The sequence below is a fragment of the Chiloscyllium plagiosum genome, chromosome 35 (assembly GCF_004010195.1).
Source record: "Chiloscyllium plagiosum isolate BGI_BamShark_2017 chromosome 35, ASM401019v2, whole genome shotgun sequence".
In the NCBI taxonomy this organism is placed as follows: domain Eukaryota; kingdom Metazoa; phylum Chordata; class Chondrichthyes; order Orectolobiformes; family Hemiscylliidae; genus Chiloscyllium; species Chiloscyllium plagiosum.
The window spans coordinates 38,217,718-38,244,386 of NC_057744.1; the positions used below are offsets into that span (position 1 = coordinate 38,217,718).

The 26,669-nt window shown below is 42.0% G+C and overlaps 1 protein-coding gene across 4 annotated transcripts in view; it reads right to left on the reverse strand.

Annotated features, from left to right (window-relative positions):
- The window catches only part of nfrkb (nuclear factor related to kappaB binding protein), a 161,174-nt gene that overhangs the window by 6,481 nt on the left and 128,024 nt on the right, over window positions 1–26,669 (reverse strand). For 3 of the 4 annotated variants that reach the window (XM_043676947.1, XM_043676949.1, XM_043676946.1), the window contains exons 23-25: window positions 24,513–25,232; window positions 9,733–9,839; window positions 3,027–3,162 (exon numbers count right to left, since the gene is read on the reverse strand). In XM_043676947.1, coding sequence (XP_043532882.1) covers window positions 3,027–3,162; window positions 9,733–9,839; window positions 24,513–25,232 — 963 coding nt within the window. The remainder of the gene's footprint in view (window positions 1–3,026; window positions 3,163–9,732; window positions 9,840–24,512; window positions 25,233–26,669) is intronic. The other variant, XM_043676950.1, reaches the window with a different exon arrangement.

Genomic DNA, 26,669 nt, shown 5'->3' on the forward strand with positions numbered 1-26,669 from the left:
CCTAACCTGCAATCTTCTTCCTGACCTCTCCGCCCCCACCCCACTCCGGCCTATCACCCTCACCTTGACCTCCCTCCACCTATCGCAATTCCAACGCCCCTCCCCCAAGTCCCTCCTCTCTACCTTTTATCTTATCCTGCTGGACACACTTTCCTCATTCCTGAAGAAGGGCTTATGCCCAAAAAGTCGATTCTCCTGTTCCTTGGATGCTGCCTGACCTGCTGCGCTTTTCCAGCAACATATTTTCAGCTCTGGTCTCCAGCATCTGCAGTCCTCACTTTCTCCAGACAGGATATATCCAAGGTTTATACAGAAAATGAGGGAAGAGATTGCTGGGCTTTTGGTGATGTTCTTTACAATCTCACTGTCCACTGGAGTACTACCAGATGATTGGAGGGTGGCAAATGTTATTCCCTTGTTCAAGAAAGGGAATAGGGATGATCCTGGGAATTACAGACCAGTCAGTATTACATTAGTGGTGGGAAAATTATTGGAGAGGATTCTGAGAGACAGGATTTATGATTATTTGGAAAACCATAGTTTCATTAGAGATAGTCAGCATGGCTTTGAGAGGGGCAGGCCATGCCTCATAAGCCTGACTGAATTCTTTGAGGATGTGACAAACATATTGATGAAGGTAGAGCAGTGGATGTGATGTATATGGATTTTAGCAAGGAGCTTGATAAGGATTCCCTGTGGTAGGCTCATTCAGAAAGTAAGGAGTCATGGGATACAGGGAAACCTGTCTGTCTGGATACAGAATTGGCTGACCCATAGAAGGTAACAGTATCCAGCCTGGAGCTCAGTGAACAGTGGTGTTTCACAGGGATCAGTTCTGGGACCTATGATCTTTGTGATTTTTTATAAATGTCTTGGATGAGGAAGTGGAAGGGTGGGTTAGTAAGTTTGCCAATGACACAAAGGTTGTTGGAGTTGTGGATAATGTTGTAAATTGCAACGGGACATTGACAGGATGCAGAGATGGGCTGAGAAGTGGCAGATGGAGCTCAATCTGGAAAAGTGTGAAGTGATTCATTTTGGAAGGTCAAATGTGAATGCAGATTACAGGGTTAAAGGCGGGATTCTTGGCAGTGTGGAGGAACAGAGGGATCCTGGGTCCATGTCCATAGATCCCTCAAAGTTACCACACCTAAGTGAATAGGGTTGTTAAGAAGGCGTATGGTGTCTTGGCTTTCATTAGCAGCAGGACTGAGTTTAAGAGCCATGAGGTTATGCTGTAGCTCTGTAAAGCCCTGGTTAGACCACACTTGGAAAATTGTGTTCAGTTCTGGTCACCTCATTATAGGAAGCGTGTGGAAGCTTTAGAGAGGGTGCAGAGGAGATTTACCAGGAAGCTGTCTCGCCTGGAGGGCCTGTATTATGAAGAAAAGGTGAGGGAACTAGGGCTTTCTTCATTGGAGCAAAGAAGGATGAAAGGTGACTTGATAGAGGTGTACAGGGTAATGACAGGCAGAGATAGAGTGGATAACCAGAGACTTTTTCCCAGGGTGGAAATGGCTGTCACAAGGGGGCATAATTTTAAGGTGATTGGAGGAAGATTTGGGGAAGATGTCAGAGGTAGGTTCTTTATACAGGGAGTGTTTAGATTAGATTAGACTAGATTAGATTAGATTCTCTACAGTGTGGAAACAGCCCAACAAGTTCACACCGACCCTCCAAAGAGTAACTGATCCAGACCCATTCCCCTACTCTGTATTTACCCTTGACTAATGCACCTAACACAATGGGTAATTTAGCATAGTCAATTCACCAAACCTGCACATCTTTGGACTGTGAGTGGTAGGTGTTTGGAATACACTGCTAGCTGTGGTACTAGAAACAGGTTAAAACACCAGTGTTGTCAATTTATTGCATGGAATTTGAAGATGGTTTTGAATGTTGCTAAGACTTTTCTTTAAGTGGAAAATATAATGGCAGGTTATTTAACATTTTAAATTCAAGTCAAACTGAAGGTAGAAGTAAAAGCTGGACAAGATTTGGAAGAAAGAAAACCTGAAATTGGGCATTGCAGCTGTAAATTAGGTAAGGTACAATTAGGAATGAAAAGATTGGAATTTGAAGCATACCATAACCAGAGACTAGGGGGCACAGCATCAAGAAAACTCAAAATGGAAAGGGAGCAAAAAGAAAAACAGAGGAAGAGGGAAAATGAGGAGAAAGAAAAGCAGTCAGGACTGGAAAGTGAGCTCAAATTAAAACAACTCCAAAGACAGGGAAATTACAGAACATGAATTTGCTATGAAACAACAGTAACCTGGGAAAGGTCACTGCTGTGAGAGAACAGACAGACAGACAGCAAAGTAATAAAGTAGACAGGTTTGAACCACAAGTGATAGAAAGAAAGTAACATGTGTCCATTGTAATGAAACTGTAATGAATGCTGATTTTTGTTTATACTTATTTTTTTGACATGGATCGGCAAATTTGTAGTTCTGCAGGTCCAGAAGATTTACAGTAGTTTGTTTCCTTCTGTTTTCACCTCTTTTGCTTAATACCCTTCAGTTTTCATTGTTAAACTTGAACGTGCAGCATTGTGTGTTTATGTTCAATGAAAGGCCACTTTTGTTAAAACCAAGCTATGATCGATCAATATAGATTGCAATATTAGCTGGGATCATTACACCATAAAAATATTAACATTAAAATGCCACAGAGGGAAAAGCAAAACAACAGAGGGTGGTTCGCGTGTGGAATAAACTCCAGAGGAAGTGTTGGATATGAGTACAGTTACAATGCTTAAAAGATATTTGAATAGGAAAGGTTTGGAGGGATATGGGCCAGGAGCAGGCAGGTGGGACTAGATTAGTTCGGCAAGGATTGGTTGGACCGAATGGTGTGTTTCCATGCTGTATGACTCTATAACATGGGTTAAAAAGTGATAATCAACTTATCTACATATGACTTCAAATTGCAAACAATTTCTTAATCACTGATACTCAGCATACTCAAACACTAAAACATGCCATTCCCTGTTATCCCAATCTCTCGATCCCATCCTGTATTACCTGTGTAGCCTGTCCTTGTTGTTGAAGCTGCTGTAGTTGCTGTGCTGTGACAAAGCTGACAGGTTTGTTCCCAGTGATTAGTTTGGTCCCTGCTGGCATGGTCGTGAGAATGATGTTTCTGCCAAGTCCACTGATACTAGAAAGAGATAATACTCATTGAGAAATTATTGCAATTTCAGAACTTAAATATAGTGCTACACTATCGGGTTCTCGCTCTCTCTCTCTCTCTCTCTGAATAGTTCCATGTGTCTTCAACATTCTTTGGCTCATCACGACATGGCCACTGATCATATGGTTTGACAGTGAGCATTGAAATGTTCACCACACAGCCAAGACTTGTCCTTGCTGCAAGGTGACCACACCTTCCTGTTGGGTTCACCCAGTAGCTACCAGAGAGAATCCTTGAAAATACTCTTCAATAAAGCTGCATGTTTCTAAACTGACGTTACGAGCTGGAGGCTATTCAACTTGCTCAGCCTGTTCCAGCATTGATTTGTACCTGAAAGCTGCCTACCTGCTTTCATTGCATAACTCTTAGTGTTCTTGCTCTATCAATCTCAGTTCTAAAATTTTCAATTTTACCACAGACTCAGCAGCCTTTTAGGAGGTAATGCCCACCAGATTTCTACTGTCCAGTGAAAGGGGAAGTGCTTCCTGATGTCATCCCTAAACATCATGACTGTAATTTTAAGATTCTGATCCCTCATTCTGGATTCTCCCGACCATGAAAATTGTTTCTTTTCATAAAAACCAAAAAAAAACACATTAAACACCTCAATTACCATGAAATGGTAATAGTACAGATAGAGGCGCTGTGCCAATGCCGGCTCTCTATAAGAACATTTCTGCTAGTCCCAATTTCCCGACTATTCTCTGTAGCTGTGCAAATCTTTCCTCATTAGACAATTCTCTTTTGAAAGTCATTATTGAATCTGCAGTCACCACACTTTCAGGCAGTGAATTCCAGAACTTAACCACTTGCTGCATGAAAAATGCGTTCTCATGTCATCTTTGATTCTTTTGCTAATCACTCCAAATCTCTGTTCTCTGGCTCTCAACTCCTTTGCCAATGGGAACTGTTTTCTCTATTTACTCTATCTAAACAAGTGAATTTTGAAAACCTCTAAAAAATCTCTTATTCAAGGAAAACAGTCAGGGCAGCACAGTGGCTCAAGGGCGGTATGGTGCCTCAGTGGTTAGCATTGCTGCCTCACAGTACCAGGGACCCAGGTTCGATTCCAGCCTCGGGGTACTGTCTGTGTGGAGTTTGCACATTCTCCCCGTGTCTGTGTGGGTTTCCTCTGGGTGCTCCGGTTTCCTCCCACATTTCATAGATGTGCAGGTAAGGTGAATTGGCCACACCAAATTGCCCATAGTGTTAGGTGCATTATTGAAGGATAAATATAGGGTAGGGGAATGGGTCTCTTCGGAGTGTTGGTGTGGAGTTGTTGGACCAAAGGGCCTGTTTCCCTAGTGTAGGGATTCTAATCTAATGCAATGTATTGTTATCCTTTGTTGTCAGCAAATTTTGCAATTGTGCCCTGTATGCCCAAGTCTAAATAATTATCAGAGATCAAGAAAACCAGCAGTCCTAGTATTGCTTCCTCTGGGAAGCACAACTGTATATCTTCTTTCAGTCAAAAGATGATAATTTCTCACTGCACTCCATTCAGTATTCATTCCCTTTTATCCCATGGATCTAAACATTGCTGACAAACCAATTATGTGGGGCTCTTATCAAATATTGCAAGTCCATGTAGCCGCATAAAACCACAGTGGCTTCGTCAATCTTTCTGCTATCATATGAAAAACAAAATCATTTTTGTTAAGCACAATTCATCTTTAACACATCTATGCTGGCTTTCCAAAAGCCTTTTGACAATTCTGATAAACAACATTCACCTGTCAGCTCTACTGGCCACATCCTGAAATATTCTATAAGATGTGTCAAGCATGATTTCCCTTTAGTAAATACATGCTGACTTGGATCGATCCTGTCACTGCTTTCCAAATGCTCAGTTATTACATCCGTAATGATTGACTTGAGCATTTTCTCCACCACCAATGGTGAGGCTAACTGGCTTATAATTCCAAGTTTTCTCTGTCCCTCCTTTTTTAACGAGCGGGGTTACATTAGCTACCCTCCAGTCCATTGGAACTCTTCCAGAGTCTACAGAATGCTGAAAAATGATCACCAGTAAATCTGTTATTTCTAGGGTCACTTTCTTAAGTACTCTGGGATGCAGAGCATCGGACCCTGGGGACTTATCGGGTTTTCATTCCATCAATTTCCGCAATACCATTTCCTGATGAATAAGGATTTCCTTCAGTTCCTCCTTCATGCTTGACCCTCTGTCTCTTAGCATTTCCGGAAGGTTATTTCTGTCCTCTTTAGTGAAGATAGATCCAAAATATTTGTTCAACTGATCTGCCATCTCTTTGTTGTCCATTATGAATTCACCAGATTCTAACTGCAAAGGACCTACATTCATCTTCACCAGTCTTTTTCTCTTCTCTTCACACCTATTGAAGCTTTTGCAGTCAATTTTATGTTTTCCGCCAGCTTACTTTCATATTCTATTTTCCCCTTCCAAATTTAATCCATTGTTCTCCTCTGCTGAATTTTGAATTTCTCCCAATCCTCAGGTTTATTGCTTTATCTGACCAATTTATTTGCCTCCTGTTTATTAGATTAGATTAGATTAGATTCCCTACAGTGTGGAAACAGGCCCTTTGGCCCAACAAGTCCACACCAACCCTCCAAAGAGTAACCCACCCAGACCCATTTCCCTCTGACTAATGTACCTAACACTACCTACGGGCAATTTCGCCTGGCCAATTTACCTGCCTGCACATCTTTTGGACTGTGGGAGGAAACCAGAGCACCCGGAGGAAACCCACGCAGACATGGGGAGAATGTGCAAACTCCACACAGACAATCGCCCGAGGCTGGAATCAAACCTGGGACCTTGGTGCTGTGAGGCAGCAGTGCGAAACTGTGCCGCCCCACTGTTTTAGCTTTAACACTGTTCCTAATTTCCCTTGTTAGCCATGGTTCCCTATTTTACTCTAACATCAGACTGGGGTGTACAATTTTTGAAGTTCATCCATATGTTCTTTTAATGGCTGCCATTTCCTATCCACCATAAACTCCTTAAATATGCTTGGTCAGTTTATCCTAGCCAATTCATGCCTCATACCATCAAAGTTAGCTTTGTTTACAGTCAGGACCTAGTTTCAGACTTAACTGTGCGACTCTTCATCTTAATGAAGAATTCTACCATATCATGGTCACTCTTTCCCAAAGGATCTCGCACCACAATGTTACTAATTAATCCTCTCTCATTACACAATACCAGTCAAGTATGTCTTGCTCTCTCGTTGGTTCCTTGACACTGGGCAAGGAAGCCATCCCTCTCACATTCCAGGAAATCCTCCTCCAATGCATTGCTACCAGTTTGGTTAGTCCAATCAATATGCAGATTGAGGTCAACTACAATAACTGCTGTAACCCTACTGCATGTATCTCTAATTTCCAATTTGATACAATCCCCAAACTCAATTCCCACTAATGTCTGTTTCCCTTTGGTGTTCCGTAGTTTCACCCATACAGATTCCACATTGCCCAGGCTAACATCATCCCTTACCCAGTGTTCTCCTTAACCAGCAACACTACCTCAGCTCTCTTTTCTTTCTATCCATCGTTCCTGAAAATTGGATAAACCTGGATGTTGACTTCCCATCTTTAGTCACCCAGGAGCCAGGTCTCTGTGATCCCAATTACATCATATCCATTAATATCTGTCTCTGCAGTTGATTCATCCACCTTATTACAAATACTCCTCGCATTGAGAGACAGAGTCTTCAGCCTCATTTTTTTAACATTTATTAGCCTTTTAGAATCATGGGGTAACATGGTCCTTTTTGATTTTTGTTGATGGTTTCTCTGCCTTCCACTTTCACTTTTCCCCTTACTGTTTTTTGTTCCTGTCCCCACTTTACGTCCCTCTGAGTTTCTGCATTGGTTCCTATTCACCTGCCACATTAGTTTAAACCCTCTCCAACAGCATGTGCAAATAATGGTTCCATTCCTATTCAGATTTAGACCGTCCAGTTTGTACTGGTCCAACCATCCCCCAGAACCCAGTTTCAATGTCCTATGAATTTGAATCTCTCCCTCTTGCAAAATCCTTCTAGCCCCACATTTGTCTTAGCTGTCCTGCCATTCCTCCTCTGGCGAGCATGCAGCACTGGTAGCAATCCCAAGATTACTAACTTTGAGGTCCTACTTTTTAGTTTAACTCCTAAATGCCTAAATTCAGTTTGTAGGACCTCATCCTTTTTTATTAAACCTATATATTTGCTACCTATATCTGCTATAACAGTTAGCTGTTCACACCCCTCTCCAGAATGTCTTCCGCCGCTCCGAAACACAGAGTCACAGAGATGTATAGCACAGAAATGGACCCTTCAGTCCAACTCAACCATGCCACCAGATAACCGAACCTAATCTAGTCCCATTTGCCAGCACATAGCCCATATACCCCTAAACCCTTCCTATACATACAAGCATCCATACATATTTTAGATATTGTAATTGTATCAGCCTCCATCACCTTCTTTGGCAGCTCATTCCATACACTTTGTGTGAAAAAGTTGCCCCTTGGGTCCTTTTTAAATCTTTCCCCTCTCACCCTAAACTTATGCCCTCTGGTTCTGGACTCCCCCACCCTAGGGAAGAGACTTTGTCTATTTACCCTATCCATGGCCCTCATAATTTTATAAACCTCGATAAGGTCACCCGTCAGCCTCAGACGCTTCAGGGAAAACAGCCCCAGCCTGTTCAGCCTCTTCCCTCGAGCTTAAATCCTCCAACCCTGGCAACATCCTTGTAAATCTTTCCTGAACCCTTTCAAGTTTCATGACATCTTTCCTTTAGAAGGGAGACCAGAATTGCACATAATATTCCAAAAGCAGCCTAACCGATATCATATACAGCTGCAACATCACCTCTCAATGTTCGAACCAATAATGTGGAGGAGCCGGTGTTTGACAGGGGTGGAAAAAGTTAATAATCACACAACACCAGGTTATAATCCAACAGGTTTATTTGGAAGCCCAAGCTTTCGGAGGGTTGCTCCTTCATCAGGTAGCTAGCTACCTGACAAAGAAGCAGCGGTCCGAATGCTTGTACTTCCAAATAAACCTGTTGGGAGTATAACCTGACTAATAAAGGAAAGCATTACTAAACATCTTCTTCACTATCCTATCTACCTGAGACTCTACTTTCAAGGAATGATGAACCTGCACTCCAAGATCTCTTTGTTCAGCAACACTCCCCAGGACCTTACATTAAAAGTCCTGCCCTCCTATATTCACACGCAAATCATTTACATAAATGACAAAAAGCAGGAGGACCCAGCACAAATCCTTGTGGTATGCACTGGTCACAGGCCTCCAGTCTGAAAAGCAGCCTTCCACCACCACCCTTTGTCTTCTACCTTCGAGCCACTTCTGTATCCAAATGGCTAGTTCTCCCTGCATTCCATGTGATCTAATCTTGCGAACCAGTCTCCCACGGGGAACCTTGTTGAACCTTACTAAAGTCCTTAGAGATCATGTCCACTGTTCTGCTTTCATCAATCCTCTTCGTTACTTTTTCAAAAAACTCAAATCAAATTAGTAAGATGTGATTTCCCTTGCTCAAAGCCATATTGACTATCCCTAATAAGTAATTGCCTATCCAAATGCATGTAAATCCTATCCCTCAGGATTCCCTCCAACAACTTGCCCACCAATGAGGTCAGGCTCACCACTCTTATCTATCCCTGGCTTTTCCTTACATCCTTCCTGAAATAGTGGCATCACGTTAGCCAACCTCTAGTCTGTCCTTAGCCTTATACCAGGAAAGCAACATAGCATCCTGGACTATCATTTATGGCTACAGAAATGCCTCTCTATTCCTCACAGCATTGAATTCCCAGTGACTATAATTCTGCCACACTTTCTCCTGCCCTCCTGTGCAACACAATGCAACATTGTGACAGGGACTACTAGCGGACACAGAGATGGGCTCACTGACAGGGACTACTAGCGGACACAGAGATGGGCTCACTGACAGGGACTACTAGCGGACACAGAGATGGGCTCACTGACAGGGACTACTCAATTTTCTTTGTTCTTTGTTCTTAACAGGCTGCTGCTGCCTTCCCTGATGAGCCATTTCCCCAAACAGTGTCCAAAACGGTATATCTATTTTGGAGGGAATTGTCTGCAGGGGATCCCTGCACTACCTTCCTATTCTTCCTCTATCTGTTGGTCACCCATGCGCTATCTTCCTCAGTAATTGTATTTGCAGTGTGATCAACTTACTGAATGTTGATCCACGATTCCCCCAGCCTCACCAATACTCCAAAATGAATCCAGCCACAGCTCCAGTTTCGTTAAGCAGACAGACAGGAGCTGCAGCTGGATACACTTCCTGCACACGAAGGAGTTAGGGACATTGGAGACCCAGCTTTTCTTTTTAAATACCCTACTTAGTAGCATCAACAAATTTGACCAATGTATACAGAATTCCCAATTTACGTTTGTTAAGGAAATCTAGAGGCACTAGTTCCGATCCCTGGGACACATCTTCTCAGCTCCACTTAATTCATCTGAGTTATTACCAGCCCTGCCCACAATATACCAGATTATTACTCACTTTGCCCCGAGATTCCCCTTGATGATTGGTCCTGCCATCACTCCTTTTCCTTTAAGTGGTTGGTTTAGTACTGATAAAGGCACAGTGATTGTCGCAGGCAGCTTTGTCTGCAGGATGAAATCAGAAACAAAGTCATTAGTTCACTATCAGGAACATGGGTTCCAGTTGCATTCAAGGTTACTTATCTGAACGTTTTGAGAGATAGTTCACCTGAGTAAGCACAGCATGATCCAAACGGGAGAAATAGCCATCTGTGACAGTATACTTTAACAGTCACTCGTATACAGTGCTATCTATGAAAAGTGGTAATGACCTCAGGTACAGTCCTTCCCATAGTGAGTGTAAACAAATCTCACTTGGCACTCCACTTGAAACTGCACATTAGCCACAATGTTGTTGTCAGGTCATACTTTTACAATGTCCATTATACATTCTACTCTCAGATTTTGCAACCTATAAAATTTTGAATATTTCTAAGACATTCCTGATCCCATTCTATAGGAACATAAGAACTAGAAGCAGGAGTGGGCAATTCAGCCCCTCCAAGCCTGATCCTCCATTTAATACAATAGTGGATGATTTCATCTCGGCCTTAACTTTACTTTCCTGCCTGCTCTCCATAACCCTTCAACCCAGTACTAATTAAAAGCCTGTCTATCTCCTCCTTAAATTTACTCAATGTCCAGCATACTTTGAGGAGTGAATTTTACACTTTGAAAGAAGTAATTTCTCATTTGTTTTAAATTTCTACCCTTATCCTGAAACGATGACTTCTCATTCCAGATTAGAACCCATGAAGATGTTTCCTCTCTACGTTTCATTTCTATCTGTATTTTGTCAACCCCCTTTCACATTTTACGTACTTCTATTAGGACTCTTCTCATTCTTCTAAACTCCAGGCAGCAAAGGCCTAAACTGCTCAATCTCTCTTCACAAAACGAACTGCTCATCCCCTGGAATCAGTGAACCTTCTCAATTATCCCAGTCCAACTACATTCCTTCTTAAGGAAGTGACCCAAAATTTTACACAATACTTCAGGTGCAGTCTCACAAATGCCTTGGACACTTCCCTACTTTTATACTCTATTCCTTTCGCAATAAATGCCAAAATTCTATTTGCCATTCCATTCTATTACCTGCTGTACCTGCATATTAGTTTTCTGCGATTCATGCACAAGGATGCACAGATCTCTCGACACTGAAACATTTTATTTCGATAACAATTTGTCTTTTTAGTCCTTGGATCAAAATGGATTAACTCACACCCATTCTCATTAAATTTACTTTCTCACTTATTTCATTGTCATCTGCAAAATTGGCAATAGCACTTATGATCCCTGCTTCCAAGTCATCAGTACAGATTTTAAATAGTTATGGTCCAAGGATCAAATTCTGTGGCACACTGCAACTTACATCTTGCCAATCAGAAAAAGATCCATTTATCCCGACTCTCTTCTGTTGGTTAGCCAATTCTATATCCAAGCTAATAAGTTACCTTTAGATAGCATGCCTTAGACTTTGTCTTTATAAAATCTTAGCCATGGATGACATTTTTACCTTTTACAATTTTTTTCTGGAATATATTCAAGTTGGGACCAACTGAGTATCTCAAACATCTGCCACTGCTCATCAATTCTCCTTACATTTAGTCCTCCAGTCCAGTCCAGTCCACTAGGGCCAAATCTGTCCTTTTGCCAGAATATGAGGGTGAGACTCCAGTTTCTCACCCTCCAACTCAATTTGAAATTCTACTATGTTATGATCACTTTTTCCTAAAGATCCTATATCGTTAATTAATCCCACCACATTACACAATTGCAAACCAAAATAGCCTGCGCACTGGTTGGTTCCAAAACATATTGCTCCAAGAAACAATCTCTAATAGTCAAGAATTCTCACTAGAGCTATCTTTGTCATTTTGGTCAATCCAAAATACATGCATATTAAAAACACCCATGATTATTGCTGTACGTTTCTTATAAGCCCCAGAATTTCCTGGTTTTTTGGGAACCTATAGTTTAATCTCACCAAGGGCTTTTTTTCCCTTGCTATTTCTTACTTCTACCCAGACGGAACCTAAGTCTTGATCTCTAGTGCTTGTATCATTTCTCACTTCAACACTGATCTCTTCCTTAACTAACAAGCTACACTAACTCCTTTTCCCACCTGCATATCCTTCCAAAGCAGTAGATACATTAAGATATTCAAATCCTAAACCTGTACTCCCTGCGATTCATGCACAAAGATGCACCGTTTTTCTCCATTTGCAGTGCTAAATAATTCATTTTATTCCAAATGCTTTTTACTTCATTCAAAGTTGTATCATTGAGCCAGTATTGTCTCTCTGCATTTCTTCTCCCAAAATGCATGACCTCATTTTTCTGCACTGAAATTCATCTGCCAGCCCAACTTATCAATGTCCCTCTGAAATCACTTAGCATCATCCTCACAATTCATTATTCTCTCTAGTTTAGCAAAATCTACATACTTAGAGATTCTGCTGAACACCCATCTCTAAACTGTTTATATAAATCAGAAAAAGCAGATCCCAGGGGAACACCAATTTCAACTGGTCTTCAATCTAAGAAATGCCCTTCTTTACTTATACTCTGTTTCTTACCTTTCAGCCAACTTTTAATCCAGGTTGCCAAGGACACATGAATCCAAACATTTCTAATGTGCTAACTAACTTGCAACGTGGCACCGTTTCAATGCTTTATGAATGTCCAAATATATAATCCAAAGCACTACCCTCATCAAAGAGCTCAATCATATTTGCCAGACATGACCTGTCCTGAACAAAGCCATGTTGATTGCCTCGTATTAACTTATTTTTCTCTAAGTATATATATTTACCTCATTCCATATTATGGCCTCCATCATTTTTCCAGCAGTTTGATGTCAAGCTGACAGGTTTGTAGTTTCCAGAGTTATCCTTTGTCCCATTCTTAAACAATGTTGTCCCATTTGCAATTCTCCAGACTCCACAACTAATGCTGTCTTCACACCTGGAATACTTCAGTCAATGACCTTATAATTTTCTCCCTTCCCTTTCTTAGTGATCTAGGACATAACCCCATCCCACCAGGACCTGGCAACTTCTCTACCTGAAGTGCTGCCAGCCATTTTGTCAAATATTGTACTGCCCAGTTGCTCAACACCCACATTTTCAACTGTGTCATTGTCACCATTTTCTATTTTGGTAAAGACAGAAACAAAGTATTCATTTAGTACCTCTGCCATACCCTTTGCTTTAGTAAACAGCTTGATCCTAATGGATCCCACTATATCCTTCACTAATCTTTTACTATTAATATGCTTGAAGAACTTATACTATTTGTTTTAGCGCAGCCTGCTATCCTTTGCTAATGCTTCCTCTTAGCCTTAAGCTTCTTTCTTGCATTTGAGATATTCTTCCTGATTTCTGTTGCTATTATTACTCGAGTATACATCATGTGCCTCCTTTTTCTTCCTTATTTTCTCATCAGTATCCCGAGTCATCCAGGGTACTCTACTTTTGGATACTGAGTATTTATTTCTCATGAGCATGTACCTAGCTTGTGTCATATCCATCTCTCCTTTTAAAATTTTCCAATTTCATCCAGCAAAATGTGCTTCCAATCAATCTGCTTCAGTTTAACATTTAGACCTCTAAAATCTGCTTTTTTCCAGTCTGGGATCTTATTTCTCAAATGCTCCCTGACTCTAACATTCTCCCCTTGGCCGGCCTTGATTCCTAGGACCAGATGCAGCATAGCCTCTTCCTTGGTAGGACTGGACGTTTACTGATACACAACGTTCTCCTGCACACTTTAAAGGAATTTCTTCTCTTCCATGCCTCACACTCCATCTTCTTCCTAGTCTACCTTAGGCTAATTGAAATAATCAACTATCACAACCTTACTTGTCCTGCCGGTTCCATGATCTGCCAATAAATGCTCTCTTCTACTTCCTTCCCACTACCTTGAGGTCTACAATAAACACCTACTGGTCATCACTTGGTTTCGCACCTCCAACAACATAGATTCTAATTTCCAAACTGCATCTCATGCATCTTTGACCAAGACTGTCACACCACATCCCTTTTACACATTCTGTTGCTACTAAATATTCTTATAACCAGGATGTTAAGCATCCAGCCCTGCTCTAGTTTTATCAACGTTTATGACAATGCGACTATGCTTTATTCCCCCAGCGCAATTTCTGCTTCCAGTTCCTCAATTTTTTAAAACACTAATCTGTGCATACTGCCCTTTTTCTTTCCCATTGGAAGACAGTCACTTCCTTGTTCACTGTCAACACTCAAACCATCTCTCGATTCTTTTTCCCTGTTCTCCATTCTATCTCTTTTGCCTTCCCTGGTACTTTCAAAGCTAAGCCATTAGTCAACCCACTCCCTGCTTTTACAAATTCAAACCCAGCTACACCACACTGTTTACTCTCTCAGCCAGGTGATTAGTTCCAGTTCTGCTCAGGTAAAACTCATCTCTTCTGAACAGCTTTCTCCTTCCACAAAAGTGATTCCCAAATCCCAAAAATCTAAACCACTCTTTTCTACACCATCTCTCAAGCCATGCATTTGCCTTTCTGATTCGATTGGAAAATTAGAAAATCAAAATTTTAGGAACACAGTAACAGGAGTAGTCCATTCAATCACTTGAGCCTGTTTCCCTATTCAATGGCTGACCTGTGGCCTAACTGCATTCCCCTGCCTTCAGTCCCTTAATATCTTTGCTGAACAAAAAATTATCTTCTCAGATTGAAAAGATTCTGCATCTCTGCCACTTGTGAAACTGTTCTTCATGATTCATTGATGCAGTATGACATTCATACATTCATAAGAACATAAGAGCTGGTGCAGGTCCGTCTGGCCCTTAGAGCCTGCACCACCTTCAATAAGATCATGGCCAATCTTTTCATGGACTCAGCCCCACTTACCCGCATTTTCATCATAACCCTGAATTCCTTTATTTTTCAAAAAAGTAACTACCTTAGCTTTAAAAGCAATAACGGAAATAGCGTCAACTACTTCGGTCGGCAACAAACTCCATAGATTAACAACCCTCTGGGGGAAGAAGTTCCTTCTCAGTTCAGTTCTAAACCTGCTTCCTCTAATCTTGAGGCCATGCCCTTTTATCCGAGTCTCACCCACCAGTGGAAACATCCAGTCTATTTATATTTTATTGATTTCCTTCATAATTTTATATGTTTCTATAATATCCTCCCCTCATTGTTCTGAATTCTATTCAGCCTTTCCTCATAAGCCAACCCCTCAACTCCGGAATCAACCTAGTGAACCTCCTGTACATCCCCACGAGTGCCAATACATCCTTTCTTAAGTAAGGAGACCAAATCTGCACACAGTACTCCAGGTGTGGCCTCACCACCACCCTGTACAGCTGCAACATAACCTCTATGCTTTTAGCCTCAACCCTTTTAGCAACGAAGAACAAAATTCCATTTGTCTTCCTAATTACTTGTCATTCCTGCAGATCAACCTTCTGTGACTCATGCACAAGGACATCTATGTCTCTCTGTAAATCAGCATGCTGTAACTTTTTACCATTCAAGTAATAATCTATTTTGCTGTTACTCCTACCTTCATATTTACTAACATTGTATTCCATCTGCCAGACCTTTGCCCCCTCACTCAATGTATCCATGTTCCTCTGCAAAGTTTCACAGTCCTCTGCACATTTTGCTTTGCCACTCAGCTTCATGTCATTGGCAAATTTTGACACCCAACACGCAATCCCCAACTCCAAATCATCTATATAAATTGTAAATAATTGCAGTCCTAACAGTGATCCCTGAGGCACACCATCCAGAATAGCACTCATTTATCCCCACTCTTTGCTTCCTGTTAGTCAACCAATCCGTGGGCGGCACGGTGGCACAGTGGTTAGCACTGCTGCCTCGCAGCGCCAGAGACCCGGGTTCAATTCCCGCCTCAGGCGACTGACTGTGTGGAGTTTGCACATTCTCCCCGTGTCTGCGTGGGTTTCCTCCGGGTGCTCCGGTTTCCTCCCACACTCCAAAGATGTGCAAGTCAGGTGAATTGGCCATGCTAAATTGCCCGTAGTGTTAGGTAAAAGGGGTAAATGTAGGGGTATGGGTGGGTTACGCTTCGGCGGGTCGGTGTGGACTTGTTGGGCCGAAGGGCCTGTTTCCACACTGTAAGTAATCAATCTAATCTAATCTAATCTAATCAATCCGCTATCCATGCTAATACTCTACCCCTAACACCATGCATCCTTATCTTGTGCAGCAGCCGCATGTGCGACACCATGTCAAAGGCCTTTTGGAAATCTGGGTATACCACATCTACTGGTTCCCCATTATTCACCTTGCTTGAAATATTTTCATAGAATTCCAAAAGATTTGTGAAGCATGACCTGCCCTTCATGAAGCCATGCTGCGTCTGTACTCTACCCCTAACACCATGCCTCCTTATCTTGTGCAGCAGCCGCATGTGCGACACCATGTCAAAGGCCTTTTGGAAATCTGGGTACACCACATCTACTGGTTCCCCATTATTCACCTTGCTTGAAATATTTTCATAGAATTCCAAAAGATTTGTGAAGCATGACCTGCCCTTCATGAAGCCATGCTGCGTCTGTACAATGGGACAATTTCTTTCCAGATGCGCTGCTATTTCTTCCTTGATAATAGACTCAAGCACCTCCGCTCACTTCTGTCCCTTCCTTTCACTTCTGGTAACTATCAGCCTCATAACCTGCCTTCTCCTTTAACAGGATGTGACCAGTGGTGTCCCACAAATATCTGTGTTAAGGCCTCAATTATTTATATATATTCAGATTTGCTGATATATCAAGTTAGGTGGCTTTATAAACAGTGAGGATGATAGTATAAAATTACAAAGGATTTTGGTAGACTATATGAACAGGCAAAACAATGGCAGATGGAGCTCGATGTAACCAAGTGTGAGATTAGATTACATTACAGTGTGGAAACAGGCCCTTCAGCCCAACAAGTCCACACCGACCCGCCGAAGCGCAACCCACCCATACCCATACATTTACCCCTTACCTAACACTACGGGCAATTTAGCATGGCCAATTCACCTTACCTGCATATCTTTTGGACTGTGGGAGGAAACCGGAGCACCCGGAGGAAACCTACGCAGACACAGGGAGAACGTGCAAACTCCAGTCGCCTGAGGCGGGAATTGAACCCGGGTCTCCGGCACTGTGAGGCAGCAGTGCTAACCACTGTGCCACCCACGGAAAAGGATAGATGGTATGAGATTGAAAACAGTGGATGTCCAAAGAGACTGGAGAGTTCAGGTGCATAGATCCTTAAAATCTCACAAACAAGTGCAAAAAAACCCCAAAAAGCTGTCCTTTTTTTTCCAAAGGACTTGAGCATAAGGATGCAGACATTATGTTGCATCTCCACAAATCGCTGGTTAGACATCAATTAGAGTACTGTAATCAGACCTGGGCATCACACCTTAGCAAGTATATACTGGCTTTGGAGAGAGTACTATTTAGGTTTACAAGGATGATTCCTGGTCTTTAGGGGTTAGGTTCTGAGGACATATTACAGAAATTGAGCCTTTTTTCTCCAGACTTTATAAGGTTAAGGGGTGATCTTAAATCTTCAAGATCCTACCAGGAAAAGACAGGATAGATAAAGGTAAACTGTTTCCATTGGTTGGAGATTCTAGATTGAAAGGCCATGGTCTGAGAATTAGGGCCAGATTGTTCAAGAGAGATGTTAGGAGGCACTTCTACACAAAGTGTGGTAGATGCTTGGAACTCAGTTCCACAGCTGTTTTTCAAATGACTATCACCAGATCCTCCTTCAACATCATTTGTAGGAGTCATCACTGCCCCAAATTGCATTGGACAAGCCACACCAGTCCATGTCCATTGGGACAAAACCTAACCAACATCCAGGGTTGGGCTAGTCAGTGGCAAGAAACAATCTGTGCACACAAGTGCAAGGTGACGAATAAGCAACAAAGAATCTAACCATCACATTTAAGAGCATTACCAACCTTGATCCTTCACTACTAACGTCCCCAGAGTTAACATTGACCAGAAACTGAATTGCACTAGCTATTAAACTACTGAGCTATAATAACAGGTTAGAGACTGGGAGATCTATCACAAATAACGCATCTCCTCACTTTTGTTGTCTGCTCACGATCTAAAAGACACAAGTCAGGACTTGCCGAGATGGATGTATTTTCAACAACTCTCAAGGGGCTCAACACCATCCAGGATAAAGCAGAACAACTGACTGGGACTAATTCATCACCATCAACATTCACTTCCATCAGCAACACACAATGGTGTACACCTGTACAAGATGCATTGCACTGCACCTTCAAACCCAAGTGGTCTAGAACAAAAGCAGATCCATGTAAGCGTATACAGCTGTGGAGTTCCTCTTCACTCTGATTTATGTCTAGAATATTGTTGCATCACTGATGTTAGTTCAAAATGCTCAAACTCCCTTCTTAAGGGCATTGTGGGTACTATCTACACCACACTAACTGCAGCAGTTCAAGGAGGCAGCTTACCACCCAACTTCTCAGAGGCAACGAGAGATGGGACATAAGTACTGGCTAGCATTGCTGACATTAATTGAACAAATTTTAAAAAATGGAATGGCTACAAAAGTAAGCTTTCAGCTAGTCATATTGTGGCAGTGTCTGAACTCCTAAACCTGACCATAGTCTACAAAGCACAAGTTATGTGTCTGATGGGATACTTTTCACAGACTAAATGGATACAGCTCCAACAATACTCAAGAAGTTCAAAGCCTGTCCAAGACAAAACAACTTCCCTAATCAACAACACAGCCATCTTCTTAAATATTTACTCTTGATTGCCACTTTCATGCAGTGGTGAAATGTGAAAAATCTACAAGAGGCAATCTACAAGAAGCTGCCAAGGTTTCTTTGGCAGCTAGCCACAGATCAATGACCTCCACCACTTGGAATATGAACAACAAGTGCATGGAAACACCATTGTTTTCAGGTTGTCTTGCTAGGACTACATATAAGGACCAAGAAGAATTGTAATATTGAAATGTTTGGACCTGCTGGATTAAAAAAGTCTTTGAAGAGACATGTAATTGCTGGGAACGGTGATAAAAAGTCAAATGACTGTGGAAAATAGGCAAGCAAAGTTTTTAGAAGAGAGATGGGAGATGGGTCTTATGGAATTAATTGCTAAACAGATTTGATTTGGAAGAAATGGGGCCCATGCATTGAAGGTCCGTAAAACACAGGAGCAGAAGTAGGTCATTCAGTTCCATCAAGTCTAACCGAGCAACAGTCTTTGAACTATAATCCTGTTTTAGTACACACCTCGCTATCAGTTAAAGGAACAAACCATAAAGAAGCAGACAGCAACAACAGGAAGATCTCGCTCTTTTTTTTTGGAAAAGAGAAAATCTTATAGCAGGACAAGCTGCACAGATCTCTTTCAGTATATCTTCTGGGAACAGGATAAAGTTCCAGAAATCAGGCCCTTCAATTTCCTCATAAAATCTGAAAGATGATCTGTTATTTATAATTGACTGTTATCAAAACTAAAGCTGATCTACCTCTTATTGTCATAGACTGTCAGCATTCTGATCTCAATGACAGGAAAACAAGTAGAGCACAAGAAGTCTTCCCCAATTTCGATTCGTTCAGATTGGATCTTCGGCCCACTGGGCTTTTTATTGTATTTGTATCTTGTATTGTATCTTGTAATTGTGTCTGTGTCTGGGATATGTAGATATTGCTTAATTCTGCATAGGACAAGCTCTCCAAACCCTCCAACCGCAGGGGATGAACTTGGACTTCACCAGTTTCTTCATCCCCCCACCCCCCACCTATTCTCAGCCGGATCCCTCCAGCCCGGCACCGCCTTCCTGACCTGCAGTCTTCTTCTTGACCTCTCCGCCTCCATCCTACTCCGACCTATCACCCTCACCTTGACCTCTTTCCACCTATCACATTTCCAACGCCCCTCCTCCAAGTCCCTCCTCCCTACCTTTTATCTTCTCCTGCTGAACACTCTCTGCTCATTCCTGAAGAAGGGCCTGTGCCCGAAACGTCGAATCTCCTGTTCCCTGGATGCTGCCTGACCTGCTGTGCTGTTCCAGCAATAAAGTTTCAACATAGGACAAGCTCAGCCAGTTTGTGTTTACGTCTCTGGGCTTGGAGAAAGTTTGTTGACGTAACCAATGTTCTATGTTTCAAAGGCAGTGCTGAACACATCAGCCTGCCTTTTGGCATGCTGACACAAATGGGTTCTGTTCCAAGCTGAGCTGGACTCTACATCTAGGTATTGCTTGCCATTTTTAAAGGCCTTCAGATTTGTCCTGACTCCGAAAATCCCACTTCATTATTTCAAATCAACGTTTGAAAAAATTTGAAAAGCAGATGATTTTGAAACATATGGAGCCTTTCCAATTCAGGCAGAACAAAGACTAACTGTTGATTTATCAGAGAAACCCTTTATATTGACATAATGAGGTAAAATAGAATTGAAGGATGAAGCAGGACTTTATTTTGTGGTCAAGACAGACAGAGTATTGACCTATGGGGAACTGACCTAAATGGCTAGGGCTATAACTTAGTTGATAACAGCTTTTGTCATTTAAAAAAAAAGTTTCGTTCATAAGAAATTAGTTATTTTGAGTTCAACCTGTTCAAACCTTACATTATTATTCAAACGAAAAGAAGAGAAAGAAATTGATCATTTTAGTGATAAAGCAAAACATTAACATTTTTGGTATGTCTTTTGGAGTAGTGGGGTTTAATTATCAGCACAATCCTCCTGGAAAATGTTGGAACAGCCTCAATAGCATGCAGACTCTCGAAGTGGGCATATCCTGCCATTCCTTCAGCATTATATTGTATATTTTACGTGCACGAGAAATTCTCAGAGCTTTGATTATTGAATACTTAAGAACTTTCTTTCCTATGATTATTTTGGCAATTGTACCTTGGAGCAGACTCATTGTGGACCTCTAACCCTATATATATCTTAGTCAAAGACTATGATTGCCCTGAGATTAACGTATACTTTTAGGAAAGCACCTTAAGATCTAATTTTAAATTTAAATTCCAAATTAACGGTATAAAAGATTAACAAGCAGATGAATTAGCATAGTTATTATATATTTATGCAAATGCTGTCCGCCTAACAGTAAGAACAAGCCGATTCTAAATAATTGCTTCTATTTCTTGAATTTCTAGCCACCATCGAATTCCAAACTATCCTAAACAATTTCTTAAAAATTCAAATGCCTTCTCAGATTCAGAATGAGGAACGCCTTCTCTGAGATATTTATGAGATTCAGATTTGAAATGAATAGCTCCTTTTATATCCAGAAAATTGTACTGGGCTATACATGAACTTTGAATATCTAGCAATTCACATTTAAAAGCATTAATTTACAGACAATAAATCACATAACATGGTGAAAACCTTTCCTGATTCCAGCCTAAAACCAAAGTCATTTAAAACACAAGTTTGAGACTGCGACAAAGCATTAAGTCAAAACATCCCTGCATTATGACAGGATATCGAAAGGAATGCCTGTTGGATTAAATTGCATTTATTTCAATGCTAGAGGTTAGGCCGATGAACTCAACGTCGATAGGTACATAGGACTGGGACATTATAGCCGTTTTAGAAAGGGAGGGCCAGGACTGGTGGCTTAATGCATCGGGGTACTGGTGCTTTAGGTGGGACAGAGGTGGTAGAAGGAGGGGAGGGGTGTTGCATTTTTGATTAAGGTGAGTATCACCGCAGAAACCAGAGATGGAATAACTGAAGGATCATCAGGTGAGGCTTTGTTGGTTGCACGGTGGCACAGTGGTTAGCACTGTTGCCTCACAGCACCAGAGACCCGGGTTCAATTCCCGCCTCAGGCGGCTGACTGTGTGGAGTTTGCACATTCTCCCCATGTCTGCGTGGGTTTCCTCCGGGTGCTCCGGTTTCCTCCCACAGTCCAAAAATGTGCAGGTTAGGTGAATTGGCCATGCTAAATTGCCGTAGGGTTAGGCGAAGGGGTAAATGTAGGGGAACGTGTCTGGGTGGGTTGCACTTCGGAGGGTTGGTGTGGACTTGATGGGCTTAAGGGCCTTTATCTGTGCTGTAGATCTCAATGACTTGATGACCTGTTTGCTCAACTGATCAACAGGATGACTGAAATAAACTGTTTTTACCTTCCTTGCAACCAACTGCAATTGGACAATTCTGCATGCAGCTACGCGCAGGTGAGCGGACAACAGCGTGTGTTAGGAGATATTTTCTAGTCACCCTGTTATGACAAACCTCTGGAGCAGGTGGGATTTGAAATCAGGCCTCCTCATCCACAGGTAAGGACACTACCACAACAGCCCAACAGAAAATGCTGAAATCAAAGAAATGCATGCACCTAAACTGAAAGTAATGGCAGTGCTGAAAATGTAATAATTATACTGAGACCTGGAGATGATTGGAGATTTATTGCTTATTCTTAATAACTTAAGAGTCATAGAGATGTACAGCATGGAAACAGACCCTTCGGTCCAACCCGTCCATGCCGACCAGATATCCCAACCCAATCTAGTCCCAACCGCCAGCACCCAGCCTATATCCCACCAAACCCTTCCTATTCATATACCCATCCAAATGCCTCTTAAATGTTGCAATTATACATCCATGCCCCCCATAATTTTGTAAACCTCTATAAGGTCACCCCTCAGCCTCCGACGCTCCAGAGAAAACAGCCCCAGCCTATTCAGCCTCTCCCTGTAGCTCAGATCCTCCAATCCTGGCAACACCCTTGTAAATCTTTTCTTAACCCTTTCAAGTTGGTCCAGCCAGCAGTGCCGACACACAAAGTCACCTGTTCTAGTCTTGTTATGTCCAAACCAATGATCTCACGTCTATTTACATTGAAATTCATTTGCCACAGATTTGCCCATTCACTCAATAGCTCTTTACAACTTTATATTTTCGCCCACACTATGTACAACTCAACCTGTGTGCCACTGATAAATTTTGGCATGTGACTTTCTATTCCATTAGCTAAGCCACATATGGGTAAACTAAGTGAGGACCAAACATAGCTCTTAGTGGAACACCACATCCTTCTGATTCAAGTACCTGATCAATATCCCTAGTGTTGCTCAACCAATTCCCTAATCACTTTAATAGTTTGCTCTGAATTCCATTCATTTCAATTTTAGTTAATAGGTTTGGGTACTTTATTAAATGTCGTTAAATAAAATAGAAGAACTGGTGATGGAGGCTAAAGAGGAAGCATGTACCAAACACATGACCCAGGACACTATACTGGATTGCTACTGACAATATCTGGTCAAGGAACCTGAGCCAGACGATGCAGCTGCAGGCCTGAGTCTGAGGTATTGTGGCAACAGGAATCTCAGATCAGGGTCACAGTGTGACACAGAATGAGTCCAAATGAAACATTCAAGTTTCAAAAGAAATGAGCTGAGATAATTGGACTGGGTATCACAGTATTTTTAAAGAGAACATTGAAAGAAATGCAAAACATTCCAAAGCATACATTGAGATTTATTAAAGAAACAGGCAGCAGTGAGGCTAATGATAGGATACCAATGTAGATATGTCATTCTGTATTCAGGTAACAGTCCACAGGCATTATCCCTAGTACCTGAGGTGGATTTAAACAGGTCAGAACCACTAACAGAATTAAATATTTCTGATAAGTCAGGAAGCTGCGGAAGGAAAGGGAGGAATTCTTATTTGTCGGATCTTGGCCAATACTATTGAGAAATCAATGGAACTGACACTAGTGATGGAGGATTTGAACTTGAAATAAAGGATCTTTATTAGGGTCCAGAAATAAGATTGAAACTACAGGTTGGAGAGTCCAGCATCTGGGCACTGAATAATGTCTGAAGAATTGTGCCTTGTATTCCCAACACCTCCCACCACTGTGCCCCAAAACCCTGAATACCCCTAACCATGTTACCTAAACTCTCAACCACTCTCACCACTGCCCAATGATCCAAAGTCAGAATATATCCCTGCACTTGGGCAGCTGGTGCACAACATTACCACATTTTTGACAGGCTAGATGTGCCAGAAAATTTAAATGAGGCAAAGTCTATTTCTTTCTTCCTGGTTACTAATGTAACCTTAGCCCAAATGCAACACTTGTGGCACACCAAGAAACAAGATCCAAGAAACATTTTTGTACTTTGGGAATGCTGCATTGGAGGTGCTATGGCACTTTAAACACTTTGTTTTAGCTAAACCAAGTGCAAAATGTAACAATGGTATATACACAGTAACAATTTCATTTATATACCACCATTTACCACAGGAAAATATCTCAAGAAGTTTCATAGATGTCTTTTCAAATAAAATTGAACACTGAGTCACACAATAATAATAAGACTGATAGGCTAAATTTAAGTCAAATAAGTAAATTCAAAATTCAAAAAGGTAAATTCTTGAGTTTAGTGATTCAGATTGATTAAAATTGGAGGAGGTTTGATATCTCAAAAAGTCTTTGAGGGAAAGGAAGTAACAAAGATAGGGAGGGAAAAGAACAAAGGAAATTTGCAAACAAGATATGAGTTTTAAAACATTTCCATTTGATAACCCAAATGTAGGAAAGAGAGTACAGAGGGGTGAATGAGACAGAGCCATGTCATGGAAAACACATGCTGTCGTGGTTATGGGTCACTGCTGTTCAGCCTCCTGAAATACTTCCTGTGGGCAGAGATGTAATTGCCAAGGATGAACGGGTCCATAGTTTGAACTTACCGCCTGTGTTGTGGACACCATGGTTGCACTGACAGGAACCTGCCTCACTGTGGCAGTGCCCGTTCCTATAGAGATTGGCAGTCCAGCTGTTGGCGTTACTTTAGTGATTGCCTTTGATCCTGCTGTTGCCAGAGTTACTGCAGCTGAAGTCATTGTACCAGCAGCAGTGAACAGTTTGCTGGACGTTGCCACAGCAATGGCCTGTCCTGATTTGGGAATGACACCCAGTCCAGGCATTAGTCTGATGGTAGCTGCTGGTTTAGTATCTGTTGAAGACAGAGGAGCACTAACCTTCGCCTTCTGGTCAGCCACTGTTACAGCCAGTGCAGGCATCAGTCGGATGGCTGTGCTGCTTGCCTCAGTTACTTTTAAGTCTGGTGTAACCTTGACCACTGTGGACGTGGTGGAAGAGGTGGTGCTGGTAGATGCCTTCACCATGGAGTCAGTTGGCTGCATGGCAGGAGTGACGTGTAGAGTGGCTGAAATGCCTTTACCTGCCAGCAAGTCTGGGGTGAGTTTCACGGTAGTAACTGGTGCTTTGGTCAGTGTAGCCATCATATCCTGCGTGATTCGAAGCACTGTCTGGCCCTTGGAGTCAGTGGTGATAGAGGAAGGAGCTAATCGCAGAACATCTTTGCCCTTGGTCCGGATGTTTGTTGCTGTAAGTGGAATTCCAGTACTGGACTGTGTCTTCACCCCAAGTTGGCCTGCAATAGCAACCTAGACAAAAAATAGTCTCGAATCAATTACTACGGGCATTTATTCACAACTCTCAGCTTTAATAAACAGAGTTAGTCTTATAAACGGGGATCTTAGCCCTGCCAGAAACCTGGTAAAATTCAGACTGCTAATTTGAAAGCTGATGCTCAGATCACAATTCAGCTATTTTACAAGACATGTTTGACAACGTTATCAGTGGCAATTTACCAGGTGTTGTAAAGCTCCAGAAGGTGGCATGGAGATACCAAATAAGGAGAATGAATTTCAGTCATCACATGCCCAGTCTCAAATGGGGAACTTGAGTGATTCGAACGGCTAACCAGAATTGCAGCTAAGTGTGGCCTCCGCTGTATCCCATTGGCAATGGGACCAGTATTGTATCAGGGTTGGGTTGAGGCGCTCTTTGAACAGAAGGTTATGTAACTGGAAAACCAGAGGGTTGAGATGCAAACAAGGTTTCCAATAAAACACAGCTTAGAATATCGTACAGCATAGAACATTATAGCGCATTAAGGCCCCTTTGGGCCTTGATGTTGCGCTGATCTGTGAAACCAATCTGAAGCCCATCTAACCTACACTATTTCATCATCATCCATATATTTATCCAATGACCATTTAAATGTCCTTAAAGTTGCCGAGTCTACTACTGCTTCAGGCAGTGAGTTCCACGCCCTTACAACTCTCTGAGTAAAGAACCTACCTCTGACATCTGTCCTATATCCATCACCCCTCAATTTAAAGCAATGTCCCTCATGCTAGCCATCACCATCCAAGGAAAAAGGCTCTCAATGTCCACCCTACTTAATTCTCTGATCACCTTGTATGTCTCAATTAAGTCACCTCTCAACCTTCTTCTCTAACAAAAACAGCCTCAGGTCCCTCAGCCTTTTCTCATACGACCTTCCCTTCACACCAGGCAACATTCTGGTAAATCTCCTCTGCACCCTTTCCAAAGCTTCCATGTCCCTCCTATAATGCGGCGATCAGAACTGTACACAATACTCCAAGTGCAGCCGCACTAGAGTTTTGAACAGCTGCAACATGACCTCATGGCTCCAAAACTCAATCCCTCTACCACGAAAAGCTAACACACCGTGAGCGTCGGGGCCCTATATTTTTGGTTAGCAGCCGGAAGAGCGGGTGTGACAACCAGGGGGCTGACGGGAAGGCAAATCACTGTTTTAAGAACTCACCTTGTGAATAAGCAGCGCGTACGCTGAGCAGGAGTGGACACGGGACTGCTGAGAAAGTGAAGTAATATATTTGGGCAGTTGTATTACCCGAACCACTATTTCCCACCCATGCTCCTCTAACCAAAAGAAGAGAACTGTGCGTTGGATTGTTAAGGTAACTTGTTTTCTTTTCATGTTTTATTTTTTAATAGTCTCTTTGCAAATTTAGAATAGTAGGAATGGATGTTAGGGCAGTTGCATGCTC